The 18,706-nt window shown below is 36.6% G+C and overlaps 1 protein-coding gene across 1 annotated transcript; it reads left to right on the top strand.

The window, feature by feature from the left end:
• Positions 1-127: 127 nt before the first annotated feature.
• On the top strand, positions 128-17,081 carry LOC129378163 (uncharacterized). The gene is made up of 10 exons (XM_055058444.1): positions 128-572; positions 7,437-7,585; positions 9,419-9,578; positions 9,670-9,769; positions 10,425-10,585; positions 10,695-10,825; positions 11,529-11,673; positions 13,374-13,473; positions 14,892-14,970; positions 15,055-17,081. Exons 1-10 carry the CDS (start codon positions 503-505, stop codon positions 15,136-15,138), a joined length of 1,179 nt encoding a protein of 392 aa, XP_054914419.1. The 5' UTR covers positions 128-502; the 3' UTR covers positions 15,139-17,081.
• The last annotated feature ends 1,625 nt before the right edge of the window (positions 17,082-18,706 follow it).

Here is an 18,706-nt window from a genome sequence, read left to right on the forward strand (position 1 = left end):
TCCATTATACAGATGTTCAGCTTAATGATTCACAGACTCATTAAGCGGCTGACGACTTCCTGGAGGACTAGTTGGACACTTGTGTTTATGATGTCCCACAAATGACACGCATGCGCTCACCCCTCCTCCCAATGTAGTTTCTCCTCCTACAGTCAGGCAGAGTTTTATGGAGCTAACCTGATTATGACAACCTATGTAGGGCTGACTGTCACTGATCCTCCTCCTTCTTCTACTACTGAGTTCCTGCTCAGCTTCGTTCCCTTCAGACACCTCTGACCCACCGAGACTGTCTGCGCTCATATTTCTGTTCCCATTTGTTTTCTCTTCTTCTGCTTTTCTGGAGTGGTCCTCTGGGCACCCTTCCTCTTGTGTTTGCCTGTCCCGGGCACTGATTTGTAGTTTTTCTTCTCCTCCGTCCTCCTGTCTCCTCGGAATACGAGAGCTCTTGTGGGAATTGTCGTCGCGCGCAGAACTGTACAACTTTAGACGCTCGAGGACAAACATGAGCGCGACGCTGCAATTTGTCACCTTTCTGAGCGTCGCCATCACGATGGCTCCCTACGGCGAAGCAGGTGAGACTTTTTGAAACAACCAGCTGTTTTCCCTTCCTTCTTTACACATAGTTTTTTCGGGGAAGGAGGAAATGAATTAAGTTTTGACGTCGAACTCCAAGCCAACACCTGTTGGCTGCTCATTTTATCGCTCATTTCCTTTAGCTACTACATTGAAGTGTTTGGTATCTAAATTGTACTTAATGCTATTGAGAGCAGAATATAATTACCAGTTGTTTGTCGTGTGATTTACCTCTGTGTTCGAGTTGCTCTTAAATAACTTTACACTGATGTATATAATGTTCTTATTTAACAAGTACTGATCTGTTTTCTCAATCCACCAAATGTGGGTTTTTGTTCTTGTTGTTGTTTTTGTTGTTGTCATGTTTAGAGAGTGGAATATATAAATAAATAGTAGTTGGAACTAAAATGGTTATTTTATTTAGTTTTGGGGCTTAATTGAATCTGTCGCGGTTGTGGAAAGTCGGCCAAAAGGAGGATGTAAAACGCTTTATCGCGGTAGAATTTGTAATAGTAGTTTCAGCAGAAAGTTCTAATAAAAATGAAAAGAAAATATGCTTCTGAGCCCTTGCTAATTCTGAGATCCTCCGGACTTCACTACGTTGCTTTCGGCAGCTGTCAGTCCTGAAATGGACAGAAGCTGCTATTTTCAACCAGAGTTCGAATCCGATTCACAGCGTTTCATCGCCTTGTTCGATAACGCCTGATTCGGAATCTAAAACGCAACAAATGCCTCATTTTTTTGGTCATTTTCTCAGCAAAAGAAAAAAGCAAATAAAAAATGGACGTATTAATTTAGTTTTACTTTTATTTAAAAAAAACACTAAAAAACAGCTTTTCCTTCTTTGTGATCAAAAGCAATAAATTAATTTTAGTGGATTAATTTTCTTATAATTTCACTGCGGTATCACTACCCACGTATCCCATTTATCTCACAGTATAATGTGTTATAGACACAAATTAATCAATTTTCTAATCCTGATCATTTGTTTTAAGGTGGCAGAGTGTGGGATAACGCTTTTGAGGTCCATAAAACAAAACAGCGCCCCCTGCAGTATGCGATGTTTAGAATTAGATGTCGCGAGGAATGTAAAAATACTTTGTTTAGCTTTAACAGTGATTTTCATTATTTCTAAATGCAGAAAGAAAGTCAAGATACATTTATAGTGCTGCTTATCAGTTGTTTTTTTTGTTTGTTTTTTAAGAAGAAAACAATAAAAGGCCCTTGTAAATAAATGTAATGTTTTGTATTAAAAAAAAACAAACATCTTAACTTTAGTTTGTATTTTTTGTATTTTGTTGTTTGCTACTAAAAAATTAAAAAATATATTTTTTCATGGAAAAACATGCACCATGTCATGTTGCTTCTGTGTATTGTACGGCATAACATGAATAAAAAACAGGGTATAAAAATAATTACAAATCATTTTGATAAGTTTAATGATGAAAAATGTTCTTTTTAAATGTGACGTCTTTATAACATTGTGAACCACATGTAAAAAAAAACACACAAACAAAACAAACCTTTCAGTGTATCAGACCTGCCGTCATATGTTGTGAAGCTTCTATTTTGCTTGTGTAAGTTAAAATGTGGAAGATGTCAGAATATGAGAAAAAGTGAGAATTTTCCACTATTCTTTCCCAATTATTTTATGTTTTTATTATTTTACATAAGAAAAGAAAAAATATTGTCACATTTAAGTATCTGCTTATTCTTTTGTTTTTTACCTCAAAAAGAAAAGAGCTTGTATTGTACTTCAGTGTTTTAGATTTCTTTTTCATGTCTGGTTTCTGATTCAGAAACATTTATTTATAATTACTAAGAAAAGGGATTTTTGGGGGGATGCTGTGGTGGCGCAGGGATACATATGGACTTACATGTGGAGGCTTTGATGTGGACACCATAGGTTTGAGTCCAGGCCTTTTGCAAGAAGTGAAAGGATTTTTTTTAAACAGAACCTCATCTAACTTTATGTAAATGCCAAAGAAAAGCTAAAAAACAAAGGTCAATATTTGTATTCAAAATAAATTAAAGTATCACAAGTTCCTATATTTTAAAGAGTAATGACTTATTTTAAATGTATCTAAAGCAGATTCCATAAAAACAGGGAAATAACCCTTGATTCAGGCTACATAACTTTGCCCTCGTTTTCTTGTCAGATTTCCATAATAACTTAGACATTGGATTCTGGTTTCCCTTTTTTACATTCGAAACTGACTTTATCTTTATCTATTTGAATTTATTGTAATAGATTTAAACAGCAATAAAATGTAGCAAATTTCTTTTGTAGAGGAGCTTAAAATATTTTTTACCTGTTTTGTTTGTTGTTGTTTTTTCTGACAGAGAAATGATCTCATGCTTTAGTTGGGTCTGATCTAAGTGTTGTTGCTCTATAAAAGGCTGTGTTGAGGACAGAGGAATGAACTGGAAAGCTCTTTGTGACTGCTTTTGATACTGTGCTGTGATCTGGTCGACTGCAGCTGCTAACACTGTAAACACACCTCCAACTATACTGGAGAGGCATTTCCAAAAGCTCAATCTGTTTTTTCCTTTTACTGAAATATTTTGACTGCTATCAAATAAATGTTTCAATAACTTTTGCCGCGCAGTCCATTTGCTTCTGGTAATGCTAAAAAAATCATACTATATATATATATATATATATATATATATATATATATATATATATATATATATATATATTATATATATATAACTATTGCCTCCAATAATTTCTTAAGCTGTAAGCAGCTTGTTTTTTTCAATATGCTTTTATGGATTCACTTTAATTCATTATGGCCTCTGTTTTCTTCTTTCTCTATTTACTGTTATCAGACAGAATGGGGAAATAAACTGTTTACAGTCTAATCAGCGTCATAAATGCATATTATTGATTCCTGTCACAAGTCTAAAACCTAGTTGTGGGAAGTGCAGTCTGTAAACATCAGTTTGCTTTACTCTCTCAAATGAACTTGGTTTCTTTTTCTTATTATTATTTTTAAAAAATGTGACGTTCCAGAGGATACTTGACCATTTACTTCTTCCATAAACATAAATTCAGGCCAAACTTTATCGGCATAAGGGACATTTCATGTTAGACCAATATAACATGCATCACTGATATTACTGAGGAAGCGACATGTGAGCATCTGCAGAGAGCCAATGCTAATTATCAGATATCATCTCTGAAAATAGCTGGTAATATGCTATTCCTTTATTTATTCAATTTGCTGATATTGGTGACCAGAGACCCTTACAGTCTTTAAAGAGTTTATTTGAAAATATAAATATTAACACATGCCTCCCTTCACTGACCAGTTTTCTGGTCCGATGTTTACAACCTGGACTTTTTTTCTTCTTTAAATAGTTATAACATTTCTCTTTACAAGTGTAGATGTACATGGGAACATTAGGGAGAATATGCTAATTTGATTACTGGAACACTTTACCTTCAAAAAAAACAAAGCTCAAGGACTGATAATTACTCAGTTGAAACAAGTAAAACATCATGTTGAGGCACCAAAATATGCTAATTTTGTTTTTCCCACTTGCAATTTTTTTCAACAGTCTTACGGGAATTTTAGGGAAATGATTAGATGTTACAACATGTAAAGAGTTTGACACCCTAAAGTTATCATAGCTAAAATGTTGCTAATGGTTTTAATTGAGAAAAAAAAGAGAAATGCCTAAATCTGTAAATATTACTTTAAAATCATTTTTAAAAAATGCATAAAAGGCTTTTATTTAAAACAAATGAACATATGAGTGTATTTGCAGCCAAAACAATGTAACACTACATTATTACCATTACAATAAATTAATTTTGGTTTGGAATTTAATATTGATTATAGATTTATCTTTCTTATTTATAAGAAAGATAAATAATCTAATTGTTTCCTGTTGTAGACAGCTGAATTGCACAGCAACAAGTTGGGCTGGGGGAGGAAATGCTTTGACTGCCGAAGGAGGAACAGCTTATCCTGCTCTCTCTCGTCTTTACTGATACCTCTGCCTGTGAATTATTTTTAAAGCGACAGTTTTAAAAATAATTAAAATTCCAGTTAAGATGTCAATAATCAATCAATTATTGACATCTTAACTGGATGTCAATAATCAATCAATTAGTGACATCTTAACTGGATCTTAACTGGATTTCTCCAAACCAAGCTTACTTTTATTTTTACCTTACTTTTCTTTGCCTCCAAGTTAAACCAGGGCAAAATGCCTCCGGCTGACCCCAAGGACATGAGCAGTATTTTACAACGACTTCAGTCTATAGAAATGAAGATTAAGCTGCTGGAGGTGAACTTTGAGATCAACGCTACCTGTGAAAATGAAACAACCCTTCCTCAAATCAACGGAGAGGTCGTGCGCCCTGCACCGAGCAGCTCACCCTGGAACGCTCTGGGTGCCAAGCCGAAACGGGAGTCCCGCACTGTGGATCCGATGAGATGACTATCAGGGAAAACCCTGCACCTGGACGAATCAGCGTGGCCGGCTCTGAGCCGAAACCCACCTTCAACTTCAACACTTGCTCCGCCAATCAAGCTCCTGCTGTCTGGATGTCCTACCCACACATTTCTTTAAGAAAGTCCTGCCTGTTATTGCTACTGATCTGATTCAAATAGTAAATTCATCACTCACATCAGGTGTTTTCCCCCAGGCTTTGAAAACACCAGTCATCAAACCACTACTTCCTTTAATCTGGACAAATCACTGCTGCAGAATTTCAGGCCAATCTCCAACCTGACATTCATCAGCAAAGTTATTGAAATAACTGTGTGTAAACAATTAAATAGTTTCCTTATAATGACCAACTGCTTTGACTCTTTCCAATCTGGTTTTTGTGCTCACCACAGCACGGAGACTGCCCTCGTAAAGGTATTCAATGATATCCATATAAATACAGGTTCTGTTGGACCTCAGTGCAGCTTTCAACACTGTCGACCATGACATATTACTGAATTGACTGGAGAGTTGGGTTGGACTCTCCGGTTCGGTGCTCGACTGGCTTGAATCTTACATAAAGAACAGAGATTTCTTTGTTTCAATTGGAAACTTCTCATCAAAGAGGTCAAAGGTAACATGTGGGGTACCCCAAGGTTCAATCCTAGGACCCCTCTTATTCAATATTTATATTCTCCCCCACTTGCTCAAGTTATAACAGGAAATAATATTAGCTACCACAACTATGCGGATGACACACAGCTCTATATTACTATGTCACCAGGTGACTCTGAACCCATCCAATCACTGAATAAATGTTTAGAACAGATAAATGTGTGGATGTGCCAAAGCTTTCTCCAGCTGAACAAAAACAAAACTGAAGTCATTATTTTTGGACCTAAAGAGGAACGATCTAGAGTCAATGCACAGCTTCAGTTATTTCTCACTAAAACCAGGAAGATGGAGCACATAACACCAGTTTTAAAGTCCCTCCTCTGGCTCCCTGTAGCTCAAAGAACAGACTTTAAAATACTGTTGTTAGTTTACAAATCACTGAACGGTTTAGCACCACAATACATCAAAGATCTGCTGTTGTTGTATCAACCTTCCAGCCCTCTCAGGTCTTCTGGTTCTGGTCTGCTTTGCATCCCCAGAACCAGAACCAAGAGAGGAGAAGCAGCTTTCAGCATCTATGCACCAAAAATTTGGAACAAACTTCCAGAAAACTGAAAACCCTTACTTCCTTTAAATCTCAACTAAAAACACACCTGTTACATATTACATATTTTCAAATGTAATATGTAACAATGTATTGTTTATGCCATGATGCATGACTTTGTGTTTTTGTGTTTATGATGTAAAGCTTTGAAATGCCTTGCTGCTGAAATGTGCTATATAAATAAAATTTGATTGATTGATTGATTGATCTTGCTTCTCATTAAAAGGACTTTAAATCATAGGACTAGTCAGACATTACATTTTATTTTGAAAAAATCATTTTTGTAAAATCTTGTACCTAGTAGCAGTACCAGTCCATGCTGTTAGAGTAAATTAAATAAACTGAAATGATTTGTAAAATGCTCAGATTATTGCAGAGTTGCAGTTTCTTGCTCTTACAGATCTAAATTCATTCAGTGTGAAAGTTTTTTAATAACAGAATGTAGATCTGAAATGAATCAACCCCCAGATCAAATTAGGCTTATTTGCAAAATATCCAAACCAGTACCTGTTAAGACAGTTCATGTAAGTCAGCATAACTCTTGCTTCAGGTGGTTCCTCTAAATGTAGCAGTTTATTGCTGCTTGGATCTGCTGCAGAGGGGCTTCAGAACCAGAAACTGGCTTTTGGCAGAAGAGTCTGAGCCAGTCCTCCTGGGCAAAGGCTTCCGGTTCATTAACATTCTTGGGTTCGCAGCTGCAGCTGCCCTTTTTTAAATTTTGCTGCCCCCTGTGATGGTCACTCTAGTTTCTAGAACATCTCCTGGAAGACTTGGTGGACACTGAGGTGTGTTTGGGATCATCGTCCTGGTTGGAGCTCTAGTGATGGCCAAGCTACCTCTGAGATAGCTTAACAGTTTTTTACCAACATTTTCATAATGTTCATTGGGATTCATTGGTCTCCAAAACTGTTTACTTTGCTACTCTGTAACATAGAAAGTACTCCTGTTACAGTGCTTCTGGGATTTCTTGCTGTTGTTTTCTGTTTTTTTCTCCACTGTCTTCTCAAACTCCCAGTTGCTTTCTTCCTGCTAACCAGCCACATCTGCCTGGTTAATGTGGCTAAGCCACTTATTAACACTTTGATATTTCCTTTAATTCCCAGGAACCAGAGTTTTGGAATCAGATGAATTGGTGCTTTATCTATATGCAGCCTCTTTATGCTGCGTGTCTGACTGTCATTTTTCTTCCCTCCTCCAGATCGCCGTCTTCCTGCCCCCCAAAAATATACTCATCACTGGGCAGATAGATTTGTTGTGGTAGTGAACTGGACTTGGCCGAAGCCCAAGGAGCTGCCACAGAGCTGTAACGTTAAGTTTGAGATACGATGGACGGATAAGCAGGAGAATGTAAGAATAGCTACATTTGGGGATGGGGGGGACATCTATGTTGCTGCTATGATGATGATGACCTAAATTCTCTTCACATTCCCCATGTAAAAACTACAGATGCACCAATCTCCTTTTTCTCTTTTGATAGTGACATAGATATCTGAGGTTTAGCATCGGCCGTTACTGATCCAACACAGACAAACAGAGCTGAATTGACTTAAAACATTTCTGTTTTGAAACACAGTCATAAATGTCTCAAATGACATATTTGACAAGCTTGGCAAATAACAAAGTAAATCCACCAAGAGTAGAAAAATCAAAAGATATCAACCAAGCCCTAAAATAACCAAGTGAGCATTTATCTTTGGGGTCAGCTAGTACTTTAACTGTCCCAGGATCAACCTGCAGGCTGTAAGATTTCTCTGGGTTACCAGAGACTTATTAGAGTTTTTCAAAATGAAGAATCTTTGTGCCAGACAGCAAATTAAGGAGGTGAGTCAGATTTCTGTAATTTGAGAATATATCATTTGGCAATAACAATCCCATTGCTTTCTACAGAGCAATCCACATTTTCTCCAGCATGGTGGAAATGCCAAGCAAAGCTTTTTCAGGGTCAAGGTCAATCTTTACCTTTAATGCTTTGGAATAACATCTAAATTTTGTATCATTAAGTCTAGGGCACAATCAAAAGTGATGCGCAAATGTTCTGCCCTTTCCATCTGTCACAGGAAATATCCTATTCAGTCTGACCTTTAAATAGCGTCATCTATGTATGATTTTAAATTGGACTGCCTCATGCTAGTAATCTAGCATTTCTAGAGCCATGGTGGATACTCTTCAGTCATATATTCCATTATTGTATTTAGTTAGGAGAGTTTATATGAACTCTCCTAATCAAGCTTTCGTCAAAGACTCATACAATTTTTCAACTAAGCACACTACCCATCAGTTGAACAGCCAGTTTACACCACATCTGAGCTGTTTATCTTTAGTCTTCAAATTTTTTCTGACCTTATCTTGAGGTCATAGCTAGCTTTAAGCATTACCATCATTCAAAACTTTTAATTCTAAGGTCATCACAGTTGCTTTTAAAGCCATCTAGCCAAAAAAGGTTCACCAAGAGGTGCACTTAGAGTTTGTGTTTTTTTTTTTTGCTTTGGTCTTTTGCTTCTTATTTCACCAAATATTTAATCTCACATTTACCTCCAAGACTTTTAACTCCTTTACATGAAGCCCACAAGCTTATCTGAGTTGTATTTATTTCATAAGAACAATGCTGGATTAGATGAATTTGCAATGCAGGATTTACTAGGATTTAGAGTATTAAAAAAAGCCTTAACTTCTTACTCCTCCTTGTTTACGTGGCTGCGGATGACCTAAGTGTTGACACTGGACAACTAAGCTAGAATTTAGCAGACAGACAGAGGTTGCCTCCTAAGCAAAAATTGTTGGAATAAAAATGTTGCGTATTGTGAAGTTGTGGTAAAAAAGTGAAAGGTGAAAAGACACCCACATAAAGAGACTGCAAGTGTTTAATTGTGGTTAGCCAAGTCTGACTTTCATCATCTTTGTTTTTATGCTAAGTAGTAGGTTAGATTTTATGCCTGTTTTATTTTTTTCATAAAAAAAAAAAAATCAAAGAATTGTTTGAAATACTGTGTCTGAATAATTTATGATATACAGTAAACTCACAAACTGCAATGGTAATATATTTTTAAATCCTTTTTTTTAGCATTTTGAATCAATTCAGAATTGAACCAGGCATTTCCATTCTATATGCAGTCACTTTCAGACTTAACCTGAAATTTTATGGAACAGAACTGGATTGAATGCTATCTTGCTGTCTTTCAGGTTGCTCATGTGGAACACACAAATTTCACTTATTACTATTTAAGTAAAGATTTCACCGCTGACATTCTGGAGCTGAGAATTTCCTCCAAACCTTTAGACTGTAAAGGCTGGAATGAAAGTGAGCCTGTAAGAGTGAATATTAAAGCACCAAAATCACATGGTGAGGATGAAGAAACTTTCAAGTAATAACAATAATCCACATTTGAGCTTTACAGGCAGATGTACTATACTTTACTGTTTGTGCTGTGCAGCTGAGTTGGTGAAGGACTTCAGATGTTTTTACCTGTCCAATGGCTCCAAGTGTTTCTGGACTCCAGTTGATCCATCGGAAGATCTGAAGGTGTACTATAGGTGGGAATCCGTTTTTTTATTTACGCTTTTAAAAGGTGTAACAACAGAAAAAAAAATGTCTACAGTACTGGTTAATAATTACTCATGCTCCTCTTTTTTGACCCAGAATGTGTTCACAGTAACCTTTGTGAGTAGACTGCAAAAGCACAATATCTTACCAAGCATTCTTGGTCTAGATTCTACTACAAAATATAACATAATTTGTCTTATTTCTGGTGCAACATTCAAATAACATTTCATCAACATTTACCAGCTTATGTTAAGTCAGTTATTTTTTAATAACTAATTAATTAATTTAAAAAAGTACTAGTTCCACTGGCAAATAATTTCACTTATAACAAGGGAAAAATGCATTATGAGTAAAATAAGCTGCCAGTGGAACTATTACATTTTTAAAATTAATGTTTATAAATCATTGACTTAAAACAAACTGACTTGTAAGTTAGTCTTGTATTTTATGTGAACTTGCACTATAAACTAAGCCATATTACCTAAGACTTTATTGCTTTTGCAGTGAGATGTAGAGAACTGTTTGAAGCAAATGAGTCACCACTCAGATTTGTTTCACACACTATGTCTCCCTCTAGTGGCTGTAAGGGAACTTGCATCTTATCCTGTAGGTGTGTAACATCAACTGCCCTGTTTATCATTTCAGGTTCCGTGGAAAAGAGAAGAAAGACACACAGAGTCTGAAGGTGTGTGAGGCTTTCAAGGTGGAAGGGAGGAGCAGCTGTTCCCTGAAAGTAGAGAAGGGTCGAGATATCTTTGTGCTTGTGGAGAGTGAGACAAGAATGATCACCTTTGAACCTAAGATGGGTTGGTAGTCTTTGATGACTCACTTCTATGTTTTATTTATTTATTTATTGTACTGCATTTTGGGCAATCTAACAAAGGAGTTTTACCATTTAAAAAAAAAAAATTTCAGAAATATACGTGCCGGAAATGAGCATCAATGAGACAGAAGCTTACCTGCAACTGACATGGACAAAACCAGCTGTTGGACTGGACCGTGCGTGGCGATTCTGCGTCTGGTACAAAGAATGTGGAAACAACAAAGTAAGTTTTCATGTCAACATCAAAATATTTAGGAGATTATAATGCAACGAAGGTTCTAAAGGTGTGGGTTGTGGTTCCATTCGGGGGCAGTGAAGTGAAATCATGACAAAAGAGTTCCTTCCTGATATTTATTTACAATGTTTTTCACAAGTAAGCCTTACTTTTATGTTGATCTGTTTCAGAACGCTTATAACATAAATTGAAATTTGTGGTTACAATGTGATAAATGTGTCAGAGCCCCAGGAATGTAAATATTTTTCATATGCGAAGCTAAAAAAAGAAAGGTCCGTCCTGAAAAGATGTGTTGAAGCTACACATTTGATGCAAGCCAGTTTTTTCTAGGTCTTTAGGCTACTTAAAAAAAAAAACATTTTTGTGAACAATCAGGCACTGAGCTACTGAACTACAAATACAGTCACGTTGGCATCTCACTGCTGAAGGAAGTGTTTAGTTTCACTTCTGTTTTCAAATGAGAAAAAACTAATACTCTTGTTTAATTTTATTGTTTTGGTAAAATGCTGTTCCTGTTTCCTTACCAACAAGATTACACAAAAGCTAGTTCACTTTTTGAAAAGAAAAGACAACAGCACTACGGTACATTTGAGCAGAAAATATTTTCCCTTTGCTACTGTTTGGGAATCATGTCCTTTATACTTTATCTTCCAAGTTATAAAAGTAAGCTAATGATAACCCTTTCTTTCAGCCTCCTCGGTGCTATGAGTTCAGTCAACATCGAACTGTGGGCATTCCCTACAATAAATGTTGTAGGTACGAATTTCAGTACAACATCAGTACTACTAGGTTCTACAAAGACGTATCCAGTGACACCAGTGAAGTTATGTCCTATGGTAAATATCCAGGTTTATTTACATCTTTCTGTCTTAACATAGCTCATATCAACTGTAATTATTTACATTATTTGTATATTTTCTTTGAAATACACAAATTTTAGGCAGAGACAGATGATTTCTCACTCTTGGTCGTCATGTTTTAGCTTGAGAAGAAAGAACGGGGTCTCTTCTCCGTTGTCATACACAGGTCTGATGAAAGTACTGCAATATGATTGCCTGACATGCATCCAATATCATGAACAGATAATGCAAATTGGAATATGATCAAAGTATTGTGTCTTTGGATTATGACATCCTGTGTCATATCTCATAGCACATTTGAAATGAAGATTAGAGCTGAGGAAGACTTAAGGCAAAAAAAGCTAAAGGATTAATATTTATAAGGAATAATGTTTAGTGTTTATTGCTCTTTTGATGTTGATGCGTACATTCTTAAGCAAAAAATATAGAATAAAAGCTGCTCGTAAATTTAATAGTTTGATTTGACATATGGTTCCCATAGACATAGACGAACAAGACACTGTCGTATACGTCTAAAAGGAACACAAGAAGTTTACATAACAAGCTCCCCAAACATTATAAAACTTTTGCAAAAAATTAAAATCCATATCAAAAAGGACATACTGAGGATACGAAACTCTTTATTGTTGTGCTGGTTCAATGAATGTTGCTAGCACAAAGGTCTACAATCCTTCTTAGAGTTTTCCAGACAATAGTGAAACACACAAACGCACACACAAATTACTAAGGCTTTTTTGTGCTGTTGTAAACCATTAAAACATTTCCTCTTCAGTTCAACCTTATGAGTGGAGATACATTGTTGATATTGTCATTATAAAATAGCTTACGATTAAATATTGGCAAAGATCAATGTAATTTTCACAGGTAGCGGAGCGTTGATGAAAGTAACTAAAAAAGTTACTTTTAATGTAACTTAGTTACTTTCCAAATCAAGTAGTCAGTAATCAGTTCCTTTTTCGAGGAGTAATCAGTAATCCGATTAAAGTTACTTTTTTAAGTATGTTTTGCCATCACTGAGTAACGGCAAAACATTCTTAAAACAGTTTCCAAATAATTTGGATGCATCATAATACTGGAGAAAAAAGACTAAAATATCAGTAGAGATCGTCTCAGAAAGTATAGTGCTTATAAAATACAAGACTCAATAAGCCTTAGCTAGCATGTTAAGTAATGTCGTCCCCAACACACAAAAAAGTTGAGAAACATTGAGATGTTTAGCTGATTGTAAATGAACAAGTCCGGCCACATTTAAAAGCATATTTGGTGAAAAAGGAACTGCATGTCAGCACAAGTACCTCACTCCAACGGGACAGTGGTGGAGCATGGCGCAATGACCCCAACCTCATCCTGATTATAATCCTTCAACAAGACATGTTACATAATCAAATACACAGAAACTGAAGAACTACTGTAAAGAAGTGCAACAGAATGCACTTATAGTTCTGTGAAAAACTAAGCTTACTCAGGTTTTCTGTTCAGTAGAACTCACAGTCACTACTGGCATGCCACTACTTACTATCTTTCTCCTTTCTGTTTCTGTTCTGTAATTAGTCCTTGAAGATTTTAGTATATTTGATTTATTATGAGCAGAAATGAGCTGAAGGTTCTTCAGAGTTTCGAGAGCAAAAGGCTAAAAATTGTATTCAACCATTAAAAAGATTTTCTTTTTCTTGAAGGTACCACAAGTTCTTGCATCAGTTTGGCAAATGTGGTGGCCATCATCATCCCGATCATCGTCTGCTTCTGTGTCATCTTATCTATCTACTGCTTCAAGAAGTATGTGTATGTGAGGAGAAAAAGGGAGATAGTGTGGGGGTTTTGGGGAGTAATTACAAGTTTAAAAAACATGTTTAAAGAGAAAGATTTCAGGGTCTGTGTATCACAAAAGCCTAAAACAATCCAGTGCATTTATAGGAATCACTTGTGCATGAATGAAGAAGAGAAAACGGAAACATGAACCAGATAAAGTTGTCGTCGATGCACATTTCTGGAGAATTGCTAAAATATTAGGCAACGATTACATTGTGGAACCCACAAATTTATTTTGAAAAATCACAAGAGGGCCAGACATTTTGCATATCTGCCAGACATGTAAATTACATTCTTAATCAACAAAACAAAAGGAAACCGGAGACATTTTGAAGTTCAGGGGCAGTTTACCAGTAAGCAGTATTCATGCAACTTGGAACTCTTTCACGTGTTACCACGGTGAAAACACGTTTTTCATTGGGATTTTAAGTGATAAAACAACTCAAATTGTGCAGGGGAAGGAAATATGAGATATTTTTGACAAAACAGCATTTTGAAAACAAAGCAGCTGAACAGACAGGTGGTGGATAAAGTTGTGGAAAGGCTTGAAACAGGTCTAGGTTATAAATTGAACTAAATCAGCTGAAAATAGAAAGCGTTCTGCACAACTGCAAATCTACCAACACCACAACCCTCCATCAAAAGCCAACTTAGGAGGGAAAATCTATGGAGAAGATTTGTTTTGCATTCCACAAATATTTATTAAAACTTTGAAAGGAAGCCCCAACAAGCCTCCTCTTCAATCGACTACAAGCAGGCAAACTGAAAGTATGTAAAATAATATATTCTATTGGTCTATATTTGAACAGTTTGGCCTGCATGCAAAATGCTATTTGTGGAGAAAAACTACAAACTTAAAACAATGGTGAAGCAACATGGTGGCAGGAACTAGAAAGTTGGTGAGAGTGGATGAAGCTAAATACAGTACAGAAGCATGTTAAATAAGAGCATCAGCTTTCAGTGATGTTCTCAACCATAGAACCAGAGGTGCAGCCTTTATGTCGCATAAAAACATGTTAGAATGGAACAGTCTAAGTCCCGTCTGTGACGAGACTTAGAAATGAATGTTCACAGATGGTATTTGAAATAAAGAAAGACAAAAGCTTCACTCCAAAGGTATTAAGGCCTGGCACTAACATGCCTGGAACATTTTGCAAAGAGCTCATTGAAGTTTGTTGTCTTAGCTTGACCAAATGTCAAAATGTAACTGAATACCTCTGCAAAGAATGAAAACATGCTTTGTAAATGCAGGTCACCTGGGTGTGACCTGTGCAGTTGCAAGTATTATTGGAGCCTCTCCAGTAGGCATGACGAGTCGTGACATGATTCACAGAAACAGTGTTTCACTCATATGTCGTTCTGTTTATTTGCTGCCCTTTTTGCAGACATGAGAACATCTTCGGCTGGACCCCGCTAGATCCCTCTGTAATAAAGGATTTATTCAACGTCAATAAGGAGAATAAGGTGATATTTTTTTGTAAGAAAAGTGCAAAAATGTGAATACTTACCTCAGTTTTTCTCAGTTTTGACGCTCTTCTTGATTCTCAGATTTCCCAGGACAACTTGTTTATGCAGCACCCAGGGGAGCACACAGACACTTGCACTCCACTTGCACCTGGAAAGGATTGCTGACCTGTTTTCATATACGGATAAATATCTACCAGGCAGCTGGACTTGGACTCTCTGTGAACCTACAAAAGAAGCTAAACATTTGGTCGAGAGGCTTGGCTGCGCTGACTCACAGAAACACTGTTTCATCCTCTGGATTTGCTGCGAGGGGGAGCTAACCTGTGCTAACAGCCAGGAGAGGACTGCCACCATTAAATGTCAGTGGAAATATACGAACCTGGTGCTTCAGCTCTATAAATTTTGACCTGTAAAATGGGAAGCATGCAACGTTTTATTGAAATCTCAAAATTACTGAATGAAAAGCAAAAACTGTGGAATATGCCAATTACTTTGTAAGTTCATTGTTGTCTTAGCTGAAAGCTAGCAGTCTGCTCAACATTCTTCAGAATCCTTTTTCAGGTTTTCTGTATTTTGTTGTGTTTGCTCACAAGATGAGCCCATATTATATATTTTTTAAAAGGTCCTCCTACTCGAGTCCTGACTGGACGCTACTCTGTGGGCTCTTTAACACAACGGTTCCAAGTCAGGCCTGATTCCACTTCTGCTTGCGTCGATGGAATGGAGTCTGAAGATCTTCATCTGATGCGCCACAAGCTCTAACCAATCATTCTGCGATGGAGGCCTCGTCAATACAATCTGGTCAATTTTCTGATGTTGGAGCGACTGGAGGAGGCTTAAACAGGAAGCAGTTCTTGCAGCAAACTGTACCGTGAAATGGGTTTGTGTAAGACAATGTTCTGTTGAGTCTCTTCCTGTCTATGTTTACTACACTGAGTTTATAAGGAGTTATGCTGAAATCCCTTCAGGCGGTACCACCCCTAACCTTTAACCCTCATAATTCCATTAGCTGCATCCAGCCCAAACTGTACCACAACCTCTACCTTGTTTTCACAGATGACTGTAAATTGTCATTTGTACCACCCTTGACCTTCTGTTTACACATTTCCCACAGTTAAAGAATTGTGGACATATCACCTCATAAAACTAAATTTAGCCAAAGTTTCTTGTATAAAACCTGGGTGGAGAAGGGTAATGGAACTTTTATTCATACCTGCCACAAGAATTGCTACATGGCAAACATCTTTTTTATTTTTTTTACTGAGACTGTCTCTAATAAGACTTAAGAAAACAATAAAGATAATTGAAGGATTATGCATTACCACTTTAAGATTTAACTGGAAAGTTAGGTTCTTCAGAAGAAAGAGAAGTGGCTTTAGTCGTTGCCACACTCATGTCATTCCTTTCCATGGTAGTGCAGATGTGTTGCTGATAAAGGGCATCACAGGCAGTATAAAGAAATCCAATCTGTGGGAACTAACATTTACAAAAGGCTGTCCAGTGACCAAACAGGGTAATGTACGGAGAGGAAGAAAACTTTGTGATCATGACCTCAAGCTCAGCAGAAGAGGAGAGCAAGTTCTGGTGTTTCATGGCTTTTGTTCTTCATAGGAAATGGGTTTAAATGGCAGGTTAGCAGCTAAGCTAAATACAGCCAGTGATGACCTGAGTGATGGGAAGTAAATAAACAAGCTTCTATTTGTGCAGGTTTGCTGCTATGTGGCACAATTCTATGTGCTTGGGCTTAATGGCCGAAGGTAGCTCGGAGCATGACTTGGCATTACTTCTCTTTGATGAAATACTAAATATGAAAGAGAAGTTCTTGGCACAACTTTATTTCCTCTTTTTGAGCCACTGTAAGCATGTTTCCGGATATTCCTTAACCCCCACTACCTCTGACTCCAACTTTGCCAATTTTCTGGTAAGCTTTCCATGGAAATAAGGTTTTTATCATTGTAAGCGGTTTACTGTAAATCTTAACTGCAGTTTAAGGATGTATTCCCACACTGTGTAATCAGCTTTTGAACTTTCTGAAAGGAGAACAGGGATGAAATACTGTAAATATTTGAGAAAATATTAAACTGATGAAAAGCTTTCAATTTATCAAATGTTGTTGCTGCTTTGTTACTTTAACCTTAAGCACACAGAAATCCATGTCTCACCACTGTCTGCTAGAACTCTTTGTTCCCTAAAATGAATCGACCTATTCTCTTCTTTCTTCTTTATGGGCTGTAGTATCTCTGTTGGTGTGGGTTAGACTAACAGAGAAAGTGAATGGATGGAAAAAATGCCTATGTTTGTTTTGCTGGTGGATTTACACACATTTTACAATCCAGTAGAAGATGCTATCATTTCAAGCTTTCTTTGTGTAGCTTTTTTAGTTCAGTGCTCCTTGTTTTAGCTTTAGCTCTCCTGTAAATATATCTACAATTAATAAGTCAAATAGTATTATTGCTAGAATTCAGATAAAATTAAACAACTCCCACTAACTCTAAATATAAATGACCCTAATATAGCCATGACAACAAAATGGACCGACAATTTTTGCTATACTGTACAATTATTGGAGTGACACATTTTATGACATTTTGGGTTTTTATTACAAATAATTGTTTTTGTTAATAATAAGCTTTTAAACTGTAAATAACAGCTAGAAGCTGATTCACAAATCTTTACATTCAAGGCAACTTATCACTAACATGTCGCATAAGATCAATCAATATCTTAGACTCCAATGTGGATGTCTTCAAAATATCTATGTTTACTGAACTTTAAATATATAAAGTTCACTAAAACCTGCTTTAGTGAGGTTTTATACCAAGGGACAACGGCTACTACAGCAGTGGAAGAATGCATACCGGCAGACTGACTGGAAGGTGAATAACACAAAGGATGTTGAACTACAAAGAAATTAGAATCCAAGTGGACAAGACTAACAATGATCAAAGAGAAATAAATCCAAACACACAAGACTAACCTAAGAAACTGAAGACAAAGGACTAGTATAGCTACCATTCAAACAATAATAAACACAAAGATCCAAACTAAATACAAAAATACCTACAGAACTTAAATAAATCACAACACAACCGAAAGATCAAAACACACTGAACTCTAATTAGTTGAGCCACAGTAACAAAAATACACAAAAATTAGACCAAAGACAATGTAATAATTTCGAACTGTCCTAAACTGTCAATATTTGCTTCCAAAATTTGAAGTTGACTTTTTTATGTTTAACCTCAGTTAAGGCTGAGGTCAAGAGTTAAGGTGAACATATGACTGGTAGCTACGTTTTTTTTAATTATGTGCTCCATTTTACCAGATTTTACCGGCTACTGTCAGCCCACAACTATCCATACTAATTAACCTACTGACTGCAGAGAGGGGCAGCATTGACTTCAGAAGACAAATAACGCTTCAGTTCTGTTTAGTAACTTCAGCTTTTGCGCTTAAAAACATTCTAACGACACTGACTCGTCAAAAAGCTAGAGTATGTTGAAAGTACAGAATGCTACCCTTCTCATCATCCATTGGATACACAATCTCTTCTGCAACAGGCCATAGGCCATGAAAATACAAACAACATTGTTAACAATTTTCTGCAACACCCAAGAATGCCAAGGGTGCGTCCTCTCCTGTAAACAAACGACTACCAGAGTTTACTGCCCATCTACGCCTACTACAAATATGCAGCCATAGCAGAACAACTCACAAACTAGAAAATTCCTGA

The sequence above is a fragment of the Poeciliopsis prolifica genome, unplaced genomic scaffold (assembly GCF_027474105.1).
Source record: "Poeciliopsis prolifica strain line A6 unplaced genomic scaffold, Auburn_PproV2 SCAFFOLD051, whole genome shotgun sequence".
NCBI lineage: Eukaryota > Metazoa > Chordata > Actinopteri > Cyprinodontiformes > Poeciliidae > Poeciliopsis > Poeciliopsis prolifica.

Bases quoted from the DNA above. Each gene is read 5' to 3' on its own strand.
- LOC129378163 (XM_055058444.1), top strand. From the start codon at position 503: ATGAGCGCGACGCTGCAATTTGTCACCTTTCTGAGCGTCGCCATCACG. The intron at 9,579-9,669 runs GTGAGGATGAAG...TGTGCTGTGCAG, and splicing joins TAAAGCACCAAAATCACATG to CTGAGTTGGTGAAGGACTTC. The intron at 9,770-10,424 runs GTGGGAATCCGT...TTATCATTTCAG, and splicing joins GATCTGAAGGTGTACTATAG to GTTCCGTGGAAAAGAGAAGA.